The following is a 20,944-nucleotide window of genomic DNA, read 5'->3' as shown; positions in this document are numbered from 1 at the left end:
GCTGGGGCCTCTTATTCCCCCTGTCAGTGCAAAGCACCCTGCTCTGCACCCTGCAAGCTGTGCTACTTGAAAGCTTTCCGGGAACTTGATCAAGCAGTTCCCATTCTGGCAAGCTGGTGCTTTACGGTCTCCATCCTCTTTGTTTTCCTTGGCCTTTTGGCCTGTGTTATCACCCCTGTACCTTTCCTTTCAGCTTTCAGCCAGCAGTGTTTTATTAATCTATTTGCAGCCTATGGTTGGAAGGTTCTGTTTTATTCCCCGTTTTAATTTTCATGGCGCATAAAATACCCACCAGCCTGACAACGAAGAGTTATGGCCACCGAGGTGCAATTTTATGATGACTCTTAAAAAACGTCAAAATCCAAACTTACTAAATACTGGCGCTGGGAACACTTTAAATTCCAGCTTGATGTCACCAGCCCCAAATCTTCACTAACCCAAAGACACCAGTGCACTTGAGATCCTCCAAGAGAGTGATTTGTTTTAAATTCACACTGTTTTTTTTCCTCAGTGCCCAGACTTTGTATAGTGTTTCAATAAAATCTGGAGCTTCAGGTCTTGGCTAGCGTTCTTCTATTTACATGCAAAACATGCCATGCATTTCCCCAGCAAATATCTCAAGATATACCGGGGACATCATGGAAAAGAAGACAACTTATAAAAAAGGAAGGAGGTGTCTCAGGTTTTTGGGACTGCTTTCCTCAAAATGCCATTACTCTGGGGGTCAGTAGGTGTTGAGAGGGATTGGGATATGATATAGGTGACCTTTTCCTTTTTCACATTGACTTCACAGAATCATAGAATTGTAGGGGTTGGAAAGGACCTCAAGATCATCGGGTCCAACCCCCAGCTTGGTTGCTGGGGACCTCTACAGAAAGCCCCAGCAGCAATTTCCTTTTAGGAAGACCATGAGGAAAGAGCACCCACCCAACTGACCTTCCATCAGCGTGTGGTGGATGCTCCAGTAGACGCTCAAGCAGTGCTTCTCCTTCTTCATGCCCCGCTTGCACTTGCAGCCGTAGAGCTGGCTGGAGAGCAGGGCCGTCACCGTACTCCGGCACTGGTTCTTGGCGTCGGGGCCCAGCTTGTTGGCTCCGTTGCCTGCGATGCATTGCCGGAGGGTCCTGAATTTGGAGCTGCAGATGGGGTCGTTGGTGCAGGACTCACCTGCTTGGAGGCAGTCCCTGCTCGAGCTGACAGCTTCCGCCATACCTTCTGCAAGAAAAAGGGAGAGGGGGGCGTGAGGGTGATGGAGCAACGCCAGGGATGTTCATCTTCACATACAGAGACTGAAATCACCCTCTTCACTACACACTCGACAAGCAATGACCCTGCTTCTGTAGTCCTTAAGCAGGCAGGTGGCTCCCCAGCAGGTCGGCTGGGGGTGTAAATGCCCAGGCTCACCACCCCTACTCAGGAGCTGCCCCATATGAGGCTAAATATTTTACCTGGCTAAGTGTGCTTCAGCGCTGCCCAGCAGCATCAGAGAGGAGTGAAAGGAGAGGACTGGGAGAAGGGAACTTGGAGGGATGTTGAGGAGGCATGGCTCAACCTGAGCTTCAGCTCTCCCTCACTTCTATTTCATCTCCATCCTCCAATGCTAACAGAAGCCCAGTCCTCCTGGAGACCCCCCTCACTCCTCCTTGCACATGATTTAACCCTGCCCACACCTCCCGAAAGCTATGAGCTGCCCCATGCGGAGTGTTTTGACATGGATTTATCTCACATGTGTCCCTTGTTCACTGTCACCACCTCCCCAGGACTCCCACTGTTTTATCTTGCCTTTTTCCAAGCTCCTGCAAATTCTCCTCAGAATTACTTGTGAAAACACAAAGTGCTGCTCTGCTCCCCATGCTGTGAGGACAGAGGAAAGCACAGGAGGAAGGCATCAGTGCTACCACACACCAATAAATTAAACATGCCCAGCAGGGCTCGGTGCTGCTGTGTCCCCATGGCCTGCAGCAGACCATTTCCATGCTATTAAACGCTCTTCCACTCTCCAGCAGGCTGGCTACATCCTGACTGACTGCTGGGGATGGGTCCTGGCCTGGGATCGCTCCAAGGCTCATGTAAGTATCGCTGCACCCTGGCAATGGTGGGGCCAGAGGCTCAGCTGTGCTCAGCGGGGCACGGTGGCACCCATGGTGGGGAGAGCACAGGAGATGAGGAGGATTGCATCCCTTCCAGTCGGTGTGGTGCTCTGGAGCATGTCGACATGGGTCAGGCACGGCTGCACCATGGCCTGGGGGAGTGGTGAAGACTGGAACCTGGTTTATGGCAGGGGAGTTTCAGTCCTCACACCTGTAATGTGATCTTTGGATTCTGCTGTACTATCAAAACAGAAAGTGCTGCTATGACCTTGAAGCAGGACTTCTCAAATGGTTCCCAAAGGAAATCCTTACCCCTAACATCGCTCGTCTGCCCTCTGGATGGGAATACATTACAGCTTCATGGGGTAGAGAAGGCAGGGGGCACTTCTCGTGTGGAACCCCTCCAGGGTCTGCTCCTGGTGAGACCCAACTCAGACAACACCAACAAATTCTCTCTCTGAAATGTGGCTCCCAGGTTTCCATCTCTGAGAGCTTCATGAAACCTCCACTCCCTCCAATTGTCTATTGATTTCTCCATGGGATCTCTGTTCCCTCCTTCCACCTGCTGCCTCCCAGGCCCCGAATTTCGGCACCCTCCCCGCCTCTGTTGCCCTCCCCGTGCATGGCTTGAGCCTGGTGCACCCATTCCCCTTCCTGGCAGTGGCAGGGTGTTTCCTTAGAAGCCGCTGCTTCTGTTGCTCTGGCTGATTAGAGTGGAAGGTAGCAGCTGGAATTCAGATATTTCAATTATGTTTATTACAAACTTTGGGTGAACCCACCAGGAGGTTTCTCCTGAAACAGCCCAATGGCACCTCAAATGCGAAAACTTTTGTCAAACTCCAGACTATTTCACGGTGCCTCATGGCCAATGACAAGCTCTCAGTTATCTCAAATCTCACAACACCTCAAATTTGAGTTCCCCTACCCCTGATTTATTCATAGACCTGGTTTATTTAGCACTCAAGGCTTGTTCGGATCTGCCAAATGTGGAGAGAGAAATTATTTCCAACACATAGGAAACTCTGCCTTGGGCTGTCATATCTTGAAGAACTCAGAACACAAGGAACCAGTTTCCTTGAAATATCATTTGGTCTGCAATTTCTCTGAGATCTATAAAGTGAGGCAGAGCTATAGTCTCTGCTTTCAGGCACTGCTGAATTTTCAGTGCACAACCTTTCAGAGCAGAATCTATCGGAAAAAAAAAAAGGAAAAAAAGAAAAAAAAAGAAAAGCGCTTGACTTATTTTGCCTTGACTTACTCCAAAGGATCTCCTCTGGCCTACAATAAAGCATGGCAGGTTTTATTCTAGAAGAGATGACTTTGTCAGTGTCATGTCAGCTGCTAAAAAAGTAACTTAAAATAGGAATTATAACCCTCCTTCCCCCTCTCCGCTACATGAATGGCAGATGATCCTCCCCAGGACAGATATAAACACAGCCAGCCTGTAAAAGCTGTAAAACACTTTGGGATCCCACTTTAAATAAATCAAGAGGATTGACCATTTGAGAAATTTCCTGCAAAATTTTAAGTAAATATATCCTCAAGCCGAGGCTTGCTTCAGAGAACAAAGGCCGGGGGTGAATATTTACAGCCCAAGCCCGGGGCATAAAACACCGCCGTGCAGGCTTTACAGCAGAGGTGCTTGAAGCAACTTTAACTGGAGCGTCACGAATGACCCGCTCCATAATCATGTCACTTAAAAACCAAATCATTCAGGGGCTTTTATTGTTAGCGACGTCTTTGCAACTGAGACAACATAACACTGCGTTTTTCCTCCTCGCACTACCCCTGAGAGAGTAATTTTATGCAACATTAAGAGAGCGCCTCTCAGGGAAAAAAAAAAAAATGTAAAAAAAAAATCTCGGTGACATAAAATAGAGAGCGCTTGCTAACAGGCAGGGACAAAAGCAACATTAGGTCTTTACCCCCATAGGCAGAGCAGTCCTTCTGGTTTTGCCTTCAGAAATAGCACCTTAACGATGCTGCACCATGGGATTTCTCTCTATATCTGCCTCTGCCTGCTCCCGGGTCGGTGGGGCTGGGTGTATGTGCTGGGTTGTACGTGGCTTGGGCTTTTTGTGCCTCTGCTTTTCTAATAGCACAACTTCCAGCTCCCTCTGCTCTCTTTAAAAGCCCATTTGTCTGAATTTTTATTCCTCGCTTGCTGCTAATTTCACGCTGTTTACGGTGGGCAGATGGGGTAATGAGTTTATTTTCACATCCTGTTTGCAGCGCTGCTCCACATCTGTTTCTGCTCTTGCTTACCTCGGTGACACTCACATAAAGGCACTCCTAACGTGCAGCAGTAAGAGAAAAACCTGGCTCTTCCCATTGCCTTAACAGAGCCCTGGTTCTCCTGAAGCAGGTCTCTCAAAGTGCATTTGGTTGGACGAGGAGATCTGACTCTCCTCCAAGGAGACCGTTTCCTTCACCACATAAATGCAGCTGGGTCTGGGGTGCAGAAGTGTGAAGGTGACACCGCGTGCCAGCTTGGAAATGGCACACAAGAGGCTTTGTATAACAGAGCACTGCCACCAGACCCGGCTACGCTGACTTTCCAACCCCTCCTGCAGCAGGACTGGGGGTGCAGATGTTTTAGGAGGCACCACACCATTTTTTAATGGTGCTGTCCAACCTGGGGTTTTGGCACACGTCCCCCCGTCCCCCTCCCATTTTTTGTATGTCTTTGGTGCTATGCACAGTGCTAGCAAGTCGGTCACTATTAGAGTGACAAGCTGTTGACTCCACATCTTTTTTATTTTTTTTTTTTGCTTTTGTAATATTTGCTGCTTAGAGGAGGACAACCATCCAAAATCTCTAGCAAGGCAACAGAAGTGTTTTATTGCCCATTTAGGTTTTAGGAAGCACCAGGCTGGGTCAAATTAAATCTGCAGGACAAATATTGGTGCTTGACAATAGGTAACTGCCTGATAACCAACCCAGGGCTGTCAGAAACAATTTGTTACTCACAGTTTTCCTGGAGTGAGAAATGATGGGGAAGGGAGTCTGGAAGAAATATTCATAGTATTTCCCAAATATTAACAAGCCTGTAGTGATACATGAATGGGTCCAGGTGGCTAATGCTGGTGGTCACTCTTAAACCTTGTTTAGACTAAGTTTTCATGCCCTGACTTTACAGTCAAGTGCTCAGGATCGCCTAAGATCAACCCCTTGTATACAGCTCAAATGTCATTTTCCATGTTGCTGGACATGAGCCTGATCTAGAGAGAAGAATGCAAAGTGTAACAGAGCTGCCCCCATTAAATGCTTCTGCCATACTGATGGTCCTTCCTCCAGACCTGTCTGAGAACAGTCCTACCGGGAGATCCCCCATGCCTTGTCTTGAGCTCACAGCTGTCATCCAGATTTCGTAGCGCCCAGCAAACCCCTTTGGGATGCTGTTTTGCTGAATTAGATCAGAGCAGCTCACGCAGGGAAGATGTCACCATTCATTGCTATCAACCCTCTGTGGAACTGGATGGGTTTACAAACATTACACACACATAATGAAATCCCTCAGTGCAAACTGATCTTCTTTTGGTAGCAGTTCTTCCTGGTCAGTGCTGGGGTGGGGGAATTTGCTGAGAACACTTCAGGGATGTAATGTCTGAGGGTGTCAAAGCAATGCCAGAAAGTTCAAGCCAGTAACATGCTGCGCATCTTCAGCGGGCATTAAAAATGTGCCTGCCTGACTCTTTGCACCTACATCCCTGACCTTCCTCCCCTTATTTTGAGGTTATAAATAATCTTTTTTCTGTATGTGCTCAGTGCCTTCAAGCAGGACTTTACAGGCACTGGGGAAATACAAATAAATACAACAACACTCACTAAGTGGTTTCTTCTCTAATAGCTGTTCCATGTACAAGATAATTTACTCATTGCATGGAATTGAAACCAGAAGAAACCACATTCCTGTATTCTGTCTTCCTGCTTATTGTAGACTAACACATTCCACCTGGATACCTTCAGAGCAGCCTGAAACTCTAGGCATCCTGTTAGTTAAGATCCCTGCTGTGGCAGGAAATTTATTAAGCAGGAGACTCCGCCTGTCAGTGGCATGATGGATCTGTGCAAGCCTGAGGATGAGCACGTGTTTTTGGTGGGCTATTCTCTGCTCTGTGGGGATTTACTTAGGCTGCAAAGTGAGAGTGAAACATGATGGCCACATGTCTTAAGTGAAAGCATGAATTACTCAAAGAGGGCACAGCGAGTCGGGTTTTAGACACCTGCTGAGATGAACTCAGTAATCCCCCATTTGTCTTTGACAGCCCTTCGCATCTGTAGCTCTCTTAGCCATTTACCAGGAGGCAAGTGTCACTCTGACTTTGCTGAAGCCTGGGAAGGTGAAGCAGTGTATTTGTCCCCGACCGAGTCAATGACTAGAACCTGCCTGGGAAAATAAATAAATAAATAAATAAATAAATCATGATCTGGAACATTGGTTGTGGGATTGTGTCTGCAGACTTTAAGGCTGGAAGAAAACCCCTCTGGGTGTCTGTAGCCTGGCGAAGTTACATCACGCATCCATTACCCTGAAGGAGAAAAAAATTCTTCCTGAAAACTCTCATGATAACTCGTAGTGAAGTCTCCCTAGATATCATTATTCTCCTACACTAGCACATCCTTTCTGACAAGACTTCAGCCTTTGTTTTGTAAAGATGCCTCTGGAAAGCCCCATCCTGCTCAATTGACTCAGCCAGACTAACCACCGACTCAGCTATAAACAACGGTTTTATGAAATGAAGATGCAAATCAGACCATCATGCTCAGTGCATGACCTGCTTGCAAACAGTTGCGTACCTGCCCTGAATAAGATTCATCATTATCACCAGAAAAAAAAAAAAAAAAGGCTTACGAGATTTGAGCATCCATGAGAATTCAAATTGGGTACACGTTACTCTGAAATGTGTACTCTGAAAGGCATATTGTACTACAGGTTAGGGCAGTGATCTTGAATCATGTCACATTCAGTGCTTGCCAAAATTTGAGGACACCGTGACAGTGATAGATCAGGGGGCTTCAGTCCCTAATTTCTGGTGTAATAGAAGAGCTTCCCCTGTCCAAGCTAAACTGAAGTCACACCAGTAACTAAAAGCTAACCACTCACACCATCTGCAGGAGACAAGTCAATTAGTGGGGCTTTTGGTCAATAGGTCTTAACACATGTACCTATAAACAAGCATCAGAGATATCAGGTCTTTGTATCTTAAAGATAAGAGCAGGGAGCTGTAAGAACAACTATATTAAAGGCTGTGAGGTCTCAGGGATTGGGGGAGATCTCTAAGTACTTAAATTACGTACATATAAACCATGAGCTATACCTAAATTTGGCTTTAAAATGTGGTAAAGATAGAGATTTTCTGCTGAGGCATAGCAAAGCAAATTTAGATCCAGGATGGTCTACCTCAGGTTGGGTCTGCTTGACCAGCTTGTCTCCTCTGCCTCCTTCCCCTTTTCTGACCTGGCATGGTCCTCATCCAGAGACCTCCTTCTGCACTGGAAAAGTTCATTTTCCCATTTTCAGTTCATTTCTTGTTCATTTTCCCCCAAAAGGCGGTGAACCACATGCCTTCCTGTGACTTAAGTCTAGCATTTGACCTCCGTATGCTGTTGAAAGCACATCCCAAAACAGGTGACTCAGGAAGAATATCAAGAACCCTTGAGACAGAATCATCTTTATTCTTCCTATTAATCTGATCCCAGGATGACACTGTGGGAATCCTGTCCCTAAGAGAAGAATTCATTATGCATTTTCTTGGAGAGAGAAGGCACAGTGAGGAAGCCTAACTGGCCAAGGCTGCAAAGTTGGAAGTGCACGGATTGCCTGCATCTCTTGGAAAAGTTCAGTCTGATCTCTGTAGAAAGCAGGGAAAAAAAGAACTTAAGCGTGCACAAGTGTGTGTGGAGGGAGGGTTGTGGAAAATGCAGGGAGTATTGTTCATGCCTAGCATTTATTCAGTCAAAAATGTGGCTGATGGGAACCTATACAGACTGTCGAGCTGAGGCACTAAGTGTATTGCTTTGAATGTGTTTTTATTGCTGACATTTTAAAGCAAATCTTACTGGCATATCAAAATACTTCCAATGAAAGCTGCCATTGAAAGAGAAGTCATTATCACTTCAACTGGCGCTGCGTTCGGATGAAGTGAGAGTGATCTAAAAAGGAGAGCAGTCCGATGTAATGCTCCACATGCTGGTGACTTGCATCTGCCCTGTCCACCCCTACGACATTTTCTCTTCTTCTTCAACATCCTTGAGAAGAGTATGCGACATGTCAGAGCTCTCCAGCACAACAGTGAAAGCAACAGTCCTGAAAAGGTATTTTTCTAAGCCAGGTCTGGCCATAGCAGCCCCAAAGATAGAAATCCAGCCCCTTGCATGGGGAGGATGATGTGTTTAAGCATGTGGCAAAAAGGAGCAATTTAAGATGGGAAGGAGGAGATATCGCAGGAGATTTGCTTCATGTCGCCAGCAAGAATGCAATGACCAAGTCAGCTACTGGGGTTGACACACAGAGAAGAAATAAAATGTCCCCATGCTAGATTAAAAAAAAAAAAAAAATGTAAAGATAAATAAAAAGCTAAGAAAGCTAAGATAAGGAAGAATGGAGTATTCTGCAAGTATGTGCAGGAGGCAGGTGGCAAGGGTGGCACAATCCCAAGCAGAGACATCTATTTACCTCTCTATCTGCGTCTCAAGATCAGATCAGCTTCTCAGCCCAGATTTGAGTAAGTAAGGCAGCCTGATACTCAGCTTTCTGAGCAAAATTTCAGCTAGTGCCTTAAAGGCTGTCTTCTGTCCAGCAGGGTGAGATACAGATCTCCTCCAGAGCCTGTAAGGGGCTTATATACATATATAAATATATAGATATGTAGTTTTTAAACTCCCCTAGCTCCACCTTCCCTCAAATCATTTGACTAAAGGTTTCTAGCGTTTGCCAACTCTTCTAAATCTTGCAAAACCCAGTCAATTAAGTATGAACCTTTGTAGAACATAACCATTTCCAGAAGCCCATATCTGCCAAATAAAAGTTTATTGTTTCCTACAAGGTACTTGAGTAGAAATCTCTCCAATTTGGGCACTGTAACAGGCTCCCCAGGGTAGCTCTGTGTGGAGCCAGGAGCTGGACTCATTAATCCTCGTGGGTCCCTTCCAGCTCGGGATATTTTATGCTTCTATGTTTCTATAATAATGCAGTCTCAGAATACCCTGAATAATCTAACAGGTCCACCACATCTGAGTCACCATCATTCTTTTTTCTCTTTGAGGAGGGAATTGCTGACATGTTTCATACAGAGTCATTTTCTTCATCTCTGTGCTCATTTGTGGCCATTGCAATACACTTTATGAGATCTCAGAGATTCTATAAAATTCGTACACATATATATACATATAACTGTAATATTTTTGGCACTATTAATTTTTTTATCCATTCACCACAGTATAAATTACAGAAAGCTGTGATTTGAATTGATATGTAATTCCCAAGCCTTCTTTCAGTGACAGTGTTAATAACTTGCTGCAATGTCTTGTCTTTTGCCATGGCCTCCAGAAATGTATTCCCTATCGTGTCTGAGATGAGAGAAAGCTCTTCCAACAGATTTGCGTGTGTTACGTGGTTCTGCAGACAGTCTCCATGTACAGACTCATCAAATGCTCTCAGGAGTGTGCCTGCTCTCAGCTCGTGTTTTCCTGGTTTGCACACTACTCTCAAACCACACAGATGCAGCTGGAAGACAGAAAGCTAAGCAGCCCTCTGCTTTCTGACAGGTGAGTCTTCCCTAGCTGAATATACTTCTGTAACAGCCTCTGCAGCAAAGACATCCCTCTGTGCATCAAGATGCTCTTTCAAGAGGGGTTCTGAAAACCAATGCCACCAGTCTGCAAAGTGCACAAGAGTTTTGTCACACTGCCCTGAATCATCGACAGAGGGTTTACTGGCCATGTGGATCATCTCCAGGTGACACAGCTTGCCAAAACTCAGGTGCTTGCTTTCTTCACTCTTTCAAAACTCCCTGTCCAAGTTGGCACACTTGTTTCATTTTGAGTCCTTCTGCACAAGAGCCCAGAAAGCTTGTCACCTCATTTCATTCCAGGAACCAACCTCCACAAAATCTTTCTTATCTATTAAAGCTGCATCTCTGCAATGGCCTGGCTTTGGACAGAGTCAGTATAACAATTCACTTACAGTTTCTCCCAGATATCTCACATTTCCGATTTTAAAGTATATTTCTCTTGCCATGTCCTATTTCATGACCCTTTTCTGGGTCAGGAAACATTTCTTTTGTTGTCTTCTTCTTTTGCTGTTCTTCCCTGTCATCTTTCAGAGTATCATCAATGTGTATTGCAATGTCCTCATTTCCTTCAAATGATTCTTGCACTTTCCTGTCAAAAGTCTCAGGAGCAAGTTAAAACCCAAAGGGAACTCTGTACAAGCAACATCTCCCATCAAGGTCGTTGAAAATGCAGACTGTCAAAGTCTTCTTGGTCAGGGCAATTTGCAAGGACCCAAGAGGGGCAGCTAACAGCATAAAAGAAAATAGATCCCCAGTCATTGTCTTGGAAACAACTCCCTCGGCAGACAAAGGAAAATATTTTCTCTGAATATTCCTGTTGAGTTTATTGGGATCTAATCTCAGTCTGAGGGGCTTGTCCTTCTTTCCTACTGCTCCCGGGGGCAGGCACATTGCAGTAGTTTCTATTTTTAAAAATGATACCAGAGTTAGTAGATAGCCCAAGCCCTTTTAATTTCTGTCTCATGAACAGAGGAGCATTTCTGCAGGCTGCAGCTCTGAGTGCTTAGGATCTGACAGCACAGATTTCTATGCCTTGTTCACCAATGACATTCAAGATGTATCAATATTATTTTATTTTCCTTGTATTATTTTTCAACTGGATTAGTTATTTAAATCAACTTACTTACAAATCATAACCTCACCTACCTGTTGGCTGGGACCCACCTGCACTGCTGGTGGATTTTATTTTTTAGCTTAATAAATTTTTAGCTTTAGCTTACATCCCTTCACCCTAGAATTCCTTTTTCCTGGTCTACAGTTATTTGCAGAGTATCACTTTCCTGCTCCTAATATCACCCACTGTTTCACATTCTTTAAAAAGTGAACCTGAAAAAGGATTTACAGTGGAAGATAAAATGAAAATGAAAACAGAAAACAAACAAACAAACAAAAAAAACCTTACTGTGTCTCTTGTCTCTTATTGTAGTCAGATCTCAGAAGAGAAGTTGATGGAATGAGGCTGGAGATGTGGAGAGGAACGTCTGTGCTGTTGTCCCATTCAGGGACAGGTACACTTGCCTAAACTGGGGACAGGTGTGCATCTGATGTGCACACCACGGCCTTATCCTTCTCTGAGAAAATGAAGACCAGGACCCTAAGCTTCTGCTGCTTCCCGAGCCAGGACACATGGTGGGTGATGAGATGGGCTGCAGTTCCAAGGAGATAAGATACCCTTAGGACCTTTTTGGGGGACACCTCCCGAATGACATCCAGGCTGCTTCCTGTCATGTCCCACCACACTCTCCATGGAAGAAAACATGTTCCCTTCAGATACTGCTTTAAAATCCCCCTGTTCCACTCAACTGCTTACATGGAATTATTCATTCCCAGGGGTTGCTGGCACCTGTCAGAGTGTCTGTGCATACAAGAAGTGGCAGAAAAGTAATGTCTTTGGCTTTCCAATCCTTATCAAGAATGTGGTTCTGAAGGAGTGGACAAAGAAATGCCCTTTTTAAGGAAGCAGGAGAAGGAACAAGGTGAAGTATAGACTGACTAGGTGGATGAGACCAGCCAGGTGGGTCAAAGGGTGATGATTTTATTTTTCCGAGTCATTTGGCAGAGGTCCACATGCTGTACCCATGAGAATGGTCTCTGTGCAGTCATGGCAAAGTGGGTGCTCATGAATACTCAAAAAGGACTAGCATGGCACATTTTCAGACTAGAAGGTCTTCCAGGGTCTGTTCTGAGCTGGTAGTGCTCAATATTCTGATAATGAGTCTGATGAAGGAATAGAGAATAGATTTATGTAATTTGTGGCTGACAGAAGACAAGAAGGGGATCACTAGCAATGTGCAGGACAAGACTGGAATTCAAAATTATCTTGATCCATTGAAGGCAGTGTCTGAAAACAGGAGGATGACACAGAGCAGAAGCAGAAGTGGCGCTGGGCAGTGCAAGCACAAGAGGACAGGAGGGAGAAGTCAAGCTAGGGAACAGATGGCTCACCAACATTATGGGGGACATGACCATGGGGTGGGAGGTGGTCATGGGTTGAAAAAGAAAATGCAGCAGGATGCTAACCAGAAAACACAAGTTCTGGGGCATATGTGGTGCATATTTAATACACAAGGCAATTATCCTGCACTTCTCAGATCCAGTGAGCTTCAGCTGGAGTTCAGGTCCACCTTTTTGACTAGACAGCACATGTTAAGGAACATTACAAGATCCCAGAGGAATTTCATGAAAACTACAAGTGTTTTTGCAGGCCTGACCTGTGAGGAAGGGCTGAAAGAACTGGGTTTGTTTAGTTTAGGAAGATAGTTGTGAAGAAACAAATCCAAGCACTCAAATATGTAAACAAGACAGTTCAGAAACGGACAGTGATAGATAGCTCTCCACTGTGGTGGGATGTAAGACGAGAAGTAATTTAGAGTAAACGCGCAACAAGGGAGATTTAGTTAGATATTAAGAAAAATGTTATATGGAAAGTTAAAAAGTGGAACAGATTACGGAGGGTCTGTTTAATCCCCAGCAGTGGCATCATTTACAGAAGGAGCTGTCAGAAATGGCTCCTGCATCCCCCCTTCCCCGCTGGAGCAGAAGGCCGTGCACAGGCCTTGCTGCAGCCCCTGCCTGCTTCCTGTTCCTATGGCCCTGTCCAGCTGTGGTCGATGAAGACCTTGTGGCTTTTGTGTGCTTGTAACGTGTGAACAGCCACCGCAAAACAAAAGAAACCACACTGGAGTCGGGCCTGAATGTCAAGTGAATAAAGTCCACGTGAAGTCTCTCACAGTTAAGCTGATGTTAGTCAGCAGTAACTGTCACTGACAGAATCAAGATGGAGGCCTGCAAAACCAAAGCTGAGAGGCAGAACCCCTGGCAAGGGTGCTGTGAAAAAGGGAAGAGGCTTTTCCTCCTCTGAGGGTAATTTTGCAGGCTGGTGGTTAGGGACTCTCTTGGGAAGCAGAGGGAATGGGCTTGAAAGCCTTCCCATGGGGGAAGTGGTGCAACCGCTACACTAACCCATGAAAGACAAGCACTGTTTGAAACTGAATGCAGAGTTAGGCATGCCCTGAGTATGGCAATAAGGTCCGTTGGGAAATTTAGCCCTTTGGATTTTCCTGGAAATGATACACAGAGAAAGCAGGTGCCTACTGGCTCAGCACAGGGCTCTTCTGGGGATGGTGGAGACCTCAGCACTGGGCAGAGTGACCAAGCCCCAGGGAACATCCAAGTCCCAGGAGAGAAGGTAAGATGTTGTCCCATTTGTATTTGACTTTCAGATCCATGAGTTTTTCTGCCTTGTTCAGCAAATAAGTATGTCAAATTCTGCCCAAGTTCAGCTGCCCATCTGTGTAACGAAGAGAGTGGCTTTTGCCTGCTTGACCAGACACTAGCACAGCTACTGAGGCTCTGTAGCTATCCAGTGGCTACCACCAAACACTGACACTCTGCCACCAAAGCAGCAGAAAGGTGGTTTCTTTACTTGCCAAAGGTCTGTGACCTCCTTTGCCATTCTTTCCAGAGAGCTGAGGAAACTGCTTATCAAGGGAAAGCGGAGCCCGGTTGTTCACTCCGCACCCTCCTTGGCCTCAACACCGTCTCTGCAGACTTGACCTTACGGCAGAGCACACAGCATCCCCATGTACACTCCTGCCAGCTGCAAAATGAGCACAATGCCTTCAAAGACTGAGGACTCAGTACATGAAGTTCAGCAAGTTCTCCAGGGGAGCTATGATGCCCACTGAACCAAACAATCCTAAGAGCATGTCAACATTGCTGGTTCAGCAGGGGCCAGGACTCATTTTCAGGTTACCTTTCACACTGTAGAGAAGCAAGAAGAAAATTACTTTTTTTTTTTTTTTTTTTTTTTTAAGTCTCTGGCACTTTCTGGATCAGGAAAGACCAAGGATGTTGAGTTTGACCTAATTCCAGACCAACAACTGTTAGCAGAAATGGACAGTATTAGTACCATGCTTTCAGTGGTTTCAACACACCCTTCTCTATCCTATTACACCACTACATATAACAAAGAACTGAAAAACCTTCCAGCCCTGCCTAGCTTGCAAAACACAGGAATATCCAAGATGAACCAAGACAACTGTACAGACCTTCAACATTCATTGCTAGGAATGAATCTCTCCCATTTTTAAAGGGTCATTTTTCAATGAACTCCCTTCTTAATGTGCGTCTTTAAAACACTTAAGTGACAGTGTGTTCTGCATTGCACTGTCATGATAGAGAACCCAGCCATATGTCAAACAGCAACTGTGACCCCTTTTTCTGTGATTAAGTTCTTTTTTGTTCTATCCATTTTTTTTTTGTATATGATTAACTGATGAATATAAAGGCTCTTTTTGATTTTTCTTTGCAAGGGCTGAAGCAGTTTTAATCATATATAATTCAACACTTGCTATGTGATTTGCATTCCCTGCTTTAAGATGAATTTGGCACTAAACAAGCTCTCAATTATACTCCCCCGCCTCTGTTTTCTCTGGAAGTCACAAAATTCATTCAAACAAAAGCTAACCCCCCCTGAAGTTTTATGAAGATGAATGATGATTAAAAACATGGAACAGAGATCCTTGTCTTGACTTTACAAAACCACAGGGTTCCAAAATATGTTCTCCAGTGGCACTTTTCCAGACAACCTTGGGTTCAAAGACAGAATTGTGTATATGTCTGTATCAGCCCAGGTCATTGCATCTATCTATCATCCTTTCTTCTTATGCCTAGCCTACTTTTTAGCTTCTGACACTAAATGTTAAACACGAAGGCTGGAGTTTGCAAGCCCAAAGCATAAGTGAGGCTGAACAAGGCAGAAACTGAGATGAGAGATGGAAGCCAAGCTGAAAAAACTGGCAAAGCTTCTGACTGAACAGAAGAAGAGATAAGACAGTGAGAAATTTAAAAGCAATGAAAGAAGCTAGAGTTTAGGTATGTAACTATATATATGCATTTATGTATATATGTATGCATTTAAATGTAAGTGTATACAGGTAGACAATATATTTTATAGCATCGGTGCAGATGGATAGTCAACACAGAGCTGATTAAGAGAGGCATTTCCTAGAGGAACCTAAATTGAGTGCTTGCAGTGAGGCACTTCTACGCCATCATTAACTACAGAGAGAGACTAGGGAACCCCACTTAGGTGTGATTGCCCCCAGAGCCAACAAGGCTGTTGGGGGAGGACAGACTCTAAACACAGGGTGGGAAGTGACAGAGGGAAAAGGCAGGTTGTGTTCGAGAAGAGAAAAAGCAAAACCATGAAAACCTATACTGAAACCAGCAAACCTCCATGTTAAAAGGACATTGAGGCTGTAAATGCAAGGATTCAGAAGCTGGGACATGTTGTGTGTAATGCGGAAATAACATAAATCCACCCTTCTCATCCCAAAACAGCATTGTGGTGTAGCCTATACTGATACAGCCAGATAGTAAACCCAGTTTGTGTATTAATACACCTTTCCACACACGGATGTATCTTATTGCGTGTATCTACATTGCCCAGAACGTCAGGGGCTAATAGCAACTTAGGCCCAGAGGTGCTATTTTAGTTGTCAAATCTGGGTTAGAAATCTACCTTTGGAAGCAAAGCAGGCCTCGTATTTGTACCTTGTGTAATATTCAGATTGCTGCAAAGAACAGTAAGAAGCAGCATTGCAAGATCTAAGCAGCTTTGGCAAGATTTTTCAAATACATCTCATAAAAGGGAGAGTGAAAGAGATATTTCATCCAGCTAACTGTTAGTAATAAAAGGCATAAAACCAACGTGGAGGCCACAGAACAGGGAAACACAGTGGAAACAATATGTGAGATAGAAAGAGAAAAGAAAAAATGGCCATGTCTCATGGTTGTTCCAAATCTGAGATGACAGATTGACTTTCCCTACAGATGCTGAAGCGAGGCAGGAGGAAAGCAGAAGTGAGCAGAAAAGAACAATGGGGGCAGCATGGTAAAAAAATAAAATATAGAATATAGAATAAAAGGCAAATATTTAAGTTCTTTGTCATGGGGAGGCTTCAAAGTTGAATGAAGATGGGAGTCATCTTGTAATCATTTAGTCATTCCCATTTAAGCTACATATCTACATTTCTGTATCACTAGAGGAGCTGACATGTGGGTGCTCCTTGCCATTTGAGATGCTCCAGGGTATCTGAGACATGAATAGGACTCCGAATGTGATACAGTCCCAAGGGAAGTCCATGCACTTCTGGTGCAGCAACTGGAAACTGAGCAGAGCACTAGGGTGGACAACCATTCAGCTCTAGGCAGACTCTGAAATGAAGCTGGGGACATACAATACTTGGAGATTGGTCCTGGTCACAGAGGAGCAGGATGTTTGCTGGAGATGCACGGAAACAAAGCAAGATGGCAATGAAAATCTAAGTCCCAGGTGTCAGATGTGGCCAAACCAGGGATCATTAATTTCATTGGCGGAGGAAGTAGCAAGCTGATTAAAGAGGAGACCTCTGGCTCGTGTCAGGAATTAAATAAAGCATCTGGAACCAGCCAGCAAGAGTCAGAGATTGCCTGAGGTGGGACAGGCTTTCACAGTGCAGCAAAGTGCCAGCAGTGTCATCTGCTATAAACACCAGGTCTCCTGGAAAGCAACACTTCTGAAACACCACGGAAGGAAACATCATCCTAAAGTCACAGTGTCTTCACCTGAGTTAGACCTGCATTTGTGGCAATTACATTCCTTCTATCCTAGAGATCCCAGGGGATGGAAAGAAATTAAATAATAATAAGTTATTAAGCAAGGTTTGAACCTTCATGCTGAACTTTCTCCTTATGCCCTCCCTATTGCTATCCTGGAAATCTGTTTTTCAGTCTCAACTCAAATAACCAAGGAGTTTGCTGTAAGAAACGATCTTGTAATCCAAGATAACTTGATCTGTAAAAAGGTCTAGTAACTTGCTCAAAGGCTTCTGTTACTCTTGTAAAGCAAGAGTCCACTCAGAAACATGAGCAGAATCGTAAAATTTAATTACTGGCCTCATGTTGGCAGCAGTACACATGCAATTATTTATAACACACTTTCAATGATTATTCATAGGTTTTGTATTGGGGTGGGCGGGGGGGAAGGTCACCAGGTTGCGAACAAGCCTGAAATTCAGAATTGCTTGCTGGAGAGAGCTGAGAGATGATGATGAAGGATAATAGAAGGGATGAGCATAAGGGAAATTGATTATGAAGGTTTACCAGGAACATGTGGGCTATTAAAAACTCTATTGCACATCAGTGAATTTCAGACCCTTAGATCTACAGGACCTTTAAAGGGAAATCACGTTTTCTGTCTTCTAATCAAGGTAGGCAACAGTGTGGTTGGTCTCTGTCCCCTGGTCTCATTTGGCTGCAGTTGGCCAGTTTAGAGAAGTTTAATGTTTAATCTGACGTTAAGTGTCATGAAGTTTGGATAGACCAGAAGCAGCTGACAAAGCCAGAAGCAATAAAGTCCAGCATTCCTCGTAACAGTCTGTATAGAGTCCAGCTAATCGCAGCTCTCCTTGAATGGTGTTTGTTATTTCAATAACCCTTTTTTTCCCCCATCACGGTACATCGAGGCCACTCTCAACCCCGCACTGCTCCACCGAAGACAATGCAAATTTGTGCCAGCATCTGGCTGTGAGGACCCCCTTCCTCCATGACGTGGAGAGAAGTAGTTCAGAGCTGCTTGGGACCCAGCCAGGGACAATACAACCAGTCAAGCCCAGATCCTCTGCTGCTTTTCACCTTATAGAGTCATACTCCACTCCGCAAGCACTACTGCAGTCAGGGGCCAGCATCCCTGGCTGTGTGCAGGGATAAACAATAAGCCAGAGGGCTGCAGCGGCAGCTTTTCATCTTCAAAGTGTTTTTTCAGCTGTGGATGAACTCAAGGTTCCCGGTGCCCGAGGAAGAATTGGGTTCCTACCTTTTTTCCCCACAGTGCCCTGCTCAATAGCAGAAAGGTCCTGATGCAGAATGAGGTTGGGAATCATCAAAAGAGGTAGGGACTGCAGTGTCCTTGGAAAAGGAAAGTCACTACCCCTGTTTAAAACCACGTAAGCCATGTCAAAGAGATTAAAGCCAGGCAGGAATGGGCCAGACCAGCTCCACCCGCGAAGAGCAGGGTACAACCTCAAAGGAGGATCCTGCTGGAAACACAGATGATGGACAAGTTTAGGATGTCAGCGTGGGTGCAAGCTCCCATGCGTGTGTGGTCTCTTCACGAGCTGTCAGCAGCTGCTATGGAGCAAACGAGCCCAAGGAGAGGCAGCAAATTAGGATAGGCGCTGGGACTGTAGGAGGCTGCAGGAAGAGCAGAGGGTGGATGTGGTGGTGGAGCAGAACAGCGCTAATAAGCACGGCCTCGTAGTGGGTCAGTGCCAGGCTTCTGGAGCAAAACCCACCAAGGGCTGGAAGAGGGGAAAGGTCTGAAGCACTCGGCAGCTCTCCTGCCAGGACGTGCGCTGCAGCCAGGATGTGCGAGCATCGCCGTTCTGCTGCTGTCAGCAAGCAGTTGATTAAATCCCTCAGCGCTCTGTGCGTGAGCAAGGCAGAGGCCCTGCAGAATGCGAAAGGACTGCATGATTCACAAGTTCAGAGGCCAGGAGGTTCGAGCTGACCTCCTCCATAACATAGGCCAGAGGATTGCATCCGCTTGTGGTGGTAATGGCCCCTGTAATTTCTCTTTGGCTCAAGTAGCTTTTCCAAAGAAGCACCCACCCTTGATAGGAGACCTCAAGAGACAAAGAAATCTGTTATTGTGCGTAGTTTGTTCCGATGGTTAATTACCCTTCTTGCAAAAATGTGCTTCTTTTGGCTCCTTGCTTCCCAGATTCCTTCCCCTCTTGTTATTGCTTACTCGGTGAGGTATTTTTAAAAAAAATACTGATGCTTTTCAGGTTTCTCCTTCTGTTGAAAAACATTTGATAACAAAATCACTTCGCCATTCACCTCCCTTCTGCAACAAGCTTTTGTGCCTTAAAACTCCTGTCCCTGGATGGTCTTTGCAGAATTGCAAATCATTTCTGCAGCTCTTTACTCAGATGATCCAGCGGTTCAAAATCTGCCCTCCAAGGCACGTGGAGGGGGCCAGTGCCCAATTTTTTGCCATCCACCCCAGCCGTGCTGGTCTTCTCCAGCACAGTGTTTTTATTTCTGTGTCCGTGGAGGGCTTGAGACCCTTAGACAACATCTTCTCAGCAAATTATCAGGACTGCTTGTCCACCATGACCTAAATCCTTCTCATTCTGCCAAAACAATCCTCATTCTGTTACGAGGGATTGTGGTTTTCCTCCCATCCTAGAAGCCTGCCCTTGCATTCAGCTAAAGAAAAAAACTCATTGCATCTGCCTTGCTTATGTATCTATGCTGAGGATCTGTGCCTTCAGTTACTCAGTACCTCCTTGCTACAGATAGTTATCTTGTCCAAGAACAGTATCAATATTTTTAATCATGCAATTAAAGACCATATCAGAATGGATATGCACCAGGGGAAAAGAATTAAATTGCACTGGCAGTCTTGGATCTGTCATCGCCTGCCTTTTGACTGCTTGACTTTTCTACCTTAACCTTCTCTAATAAGATCAAGCCACCCTTCCTCTCCTTCCCCACAGCGTATTAGCAGGTGTAATATACCTCTGCTGACCTCCCACTGCCCTCAGTATCTCCAAAATAAACACGTCACAGCTTTCCAAATTACCTTAGAGAGGGGCACAGGCATCTCCAGGCATCGCTGAACCTCCTCCCTCCCCAAATCCTCTACATCTAAAGAGCACACATGGGATGAGCAACAAACACCATGCTGTGTGCTTCGTGCCTCATGAGAGGAAACGTAGCATCTTTGGAGAGGTGGCACGTAGGCCTGGTGGGGTGGTGCAGTTTGTACACTACATGTGAGCCTTGGATGAGGGCTCCTGATCTAGTTCCTAAGAGTGATGCTGGATACCCCTCAAACCTTCCATGCTTTGGTTTTCCCCAGCTGGGAGGTGGGTTTGGAAATGCTGCCTTCTGCACTGGGAGCTTTGAGACTCCAGGTTTACTGCCAGGTAAGCGATAGCCTACCATATCAGCAGTTTATTCCTTCTGATACTTCGAGTAAATCTGGAGCACTCCAAAACTGGGTCTGGGCACAAGACAGAGGTGTCTGTGCACAGCTGATTTACCTGGCCAAGGTGATTTGTTCATATGGCCTGACTGTGCCCAGCAGCAGTGATTGATTTAATGCTTGCTGGGGCACAGACAGCCTCCAGCGTTGAAGAAGGAGCCAATTTGGAAATATCTGAGTAAATAAGACTGAAGTTCCTAAATCTTTGAGGGCGGTTTGATCATTTCTGCCTGGCTTTGACTGTTTGCAGTTGGAGCCGGATCCACTTTCATTCAGGGTGCCGCTGTGTCCCTGCTGACCACAGACATCCCCTCTGAAATGCTCCTTTCAGAATTACCCAATTCCAGATTTCTTGTAACTCCTGTGGGGCATTTTTGAGGGACAAACTTAGTGGGAACAGGTCAGAGGTGGGTTGAGCTTCTCTCTGGCCTCTTTAGTTCTCCTGGACTCAGCAAACATTGTTCTCAAGTGTCTGTATCTCCTACAAGTCCAGCTAAAGGTTGGGGCTCAGGCATTGAACT

At 45.3% G+C, this 20,944-nt stretch overlaps 1 protein-coding gene and 1 long non-coding RNA gene across 3 annotated transcripts in view; one reads left to right on the top strand and one right to left on the bottom strand.

Moving 5' to 3' along the window:
- GFRA4 (GDNF family receptor alpha 4) overlaps positions 1-20,944 on the bottom strand; it is a 69,104-nt gene that overhangs the window by 15,355 nt on the left and 32,805 nt on the right. The window contains exon 2 of one of the 2 annotated variants that reach the window (XM_066997065.1): positions 928-1,215. In XM_066997065.1, the coding sequence (XP_066853166.1) occupies positions 928-1,215 (288 nt within the window). The remainder of the gene's footprint in view (positions 1-927; positions 1,216-20,944) is intronic. The other variant, XM_048045621.2, reaches the window with a different exon arrangement.
- Positions 12,761-14,194, top strand: LOC136790854 (uncharacterized). Its single transcript, XR_010831621.1, has 2 exons — positions 12,761-13,574; positions 13,851-14,194. It is a non-coding gene; the product is annotated as an uncharacterized lncRNA (long non-coding RNA).

The sequence above is a fragment of the Anser cygnoides genome, chromosome 4 (assembly GCF_040182565.1).
Source record: "Anser cygnoides isolate HZ-2024a breed goose chromosome 4, Taihu_goose_T2T_genome, whole genome shotgun sequence".
In the NCBI taxonomy this organism is placed as follows: Eukaryota; Metazoa; Chordata; class Aves; order Anseriformes; family Anatidae; genus Anser; species Anser cygnoides.
This window is presented reverse-complemented; position numbering and strand designations above follow the sequence as displayed.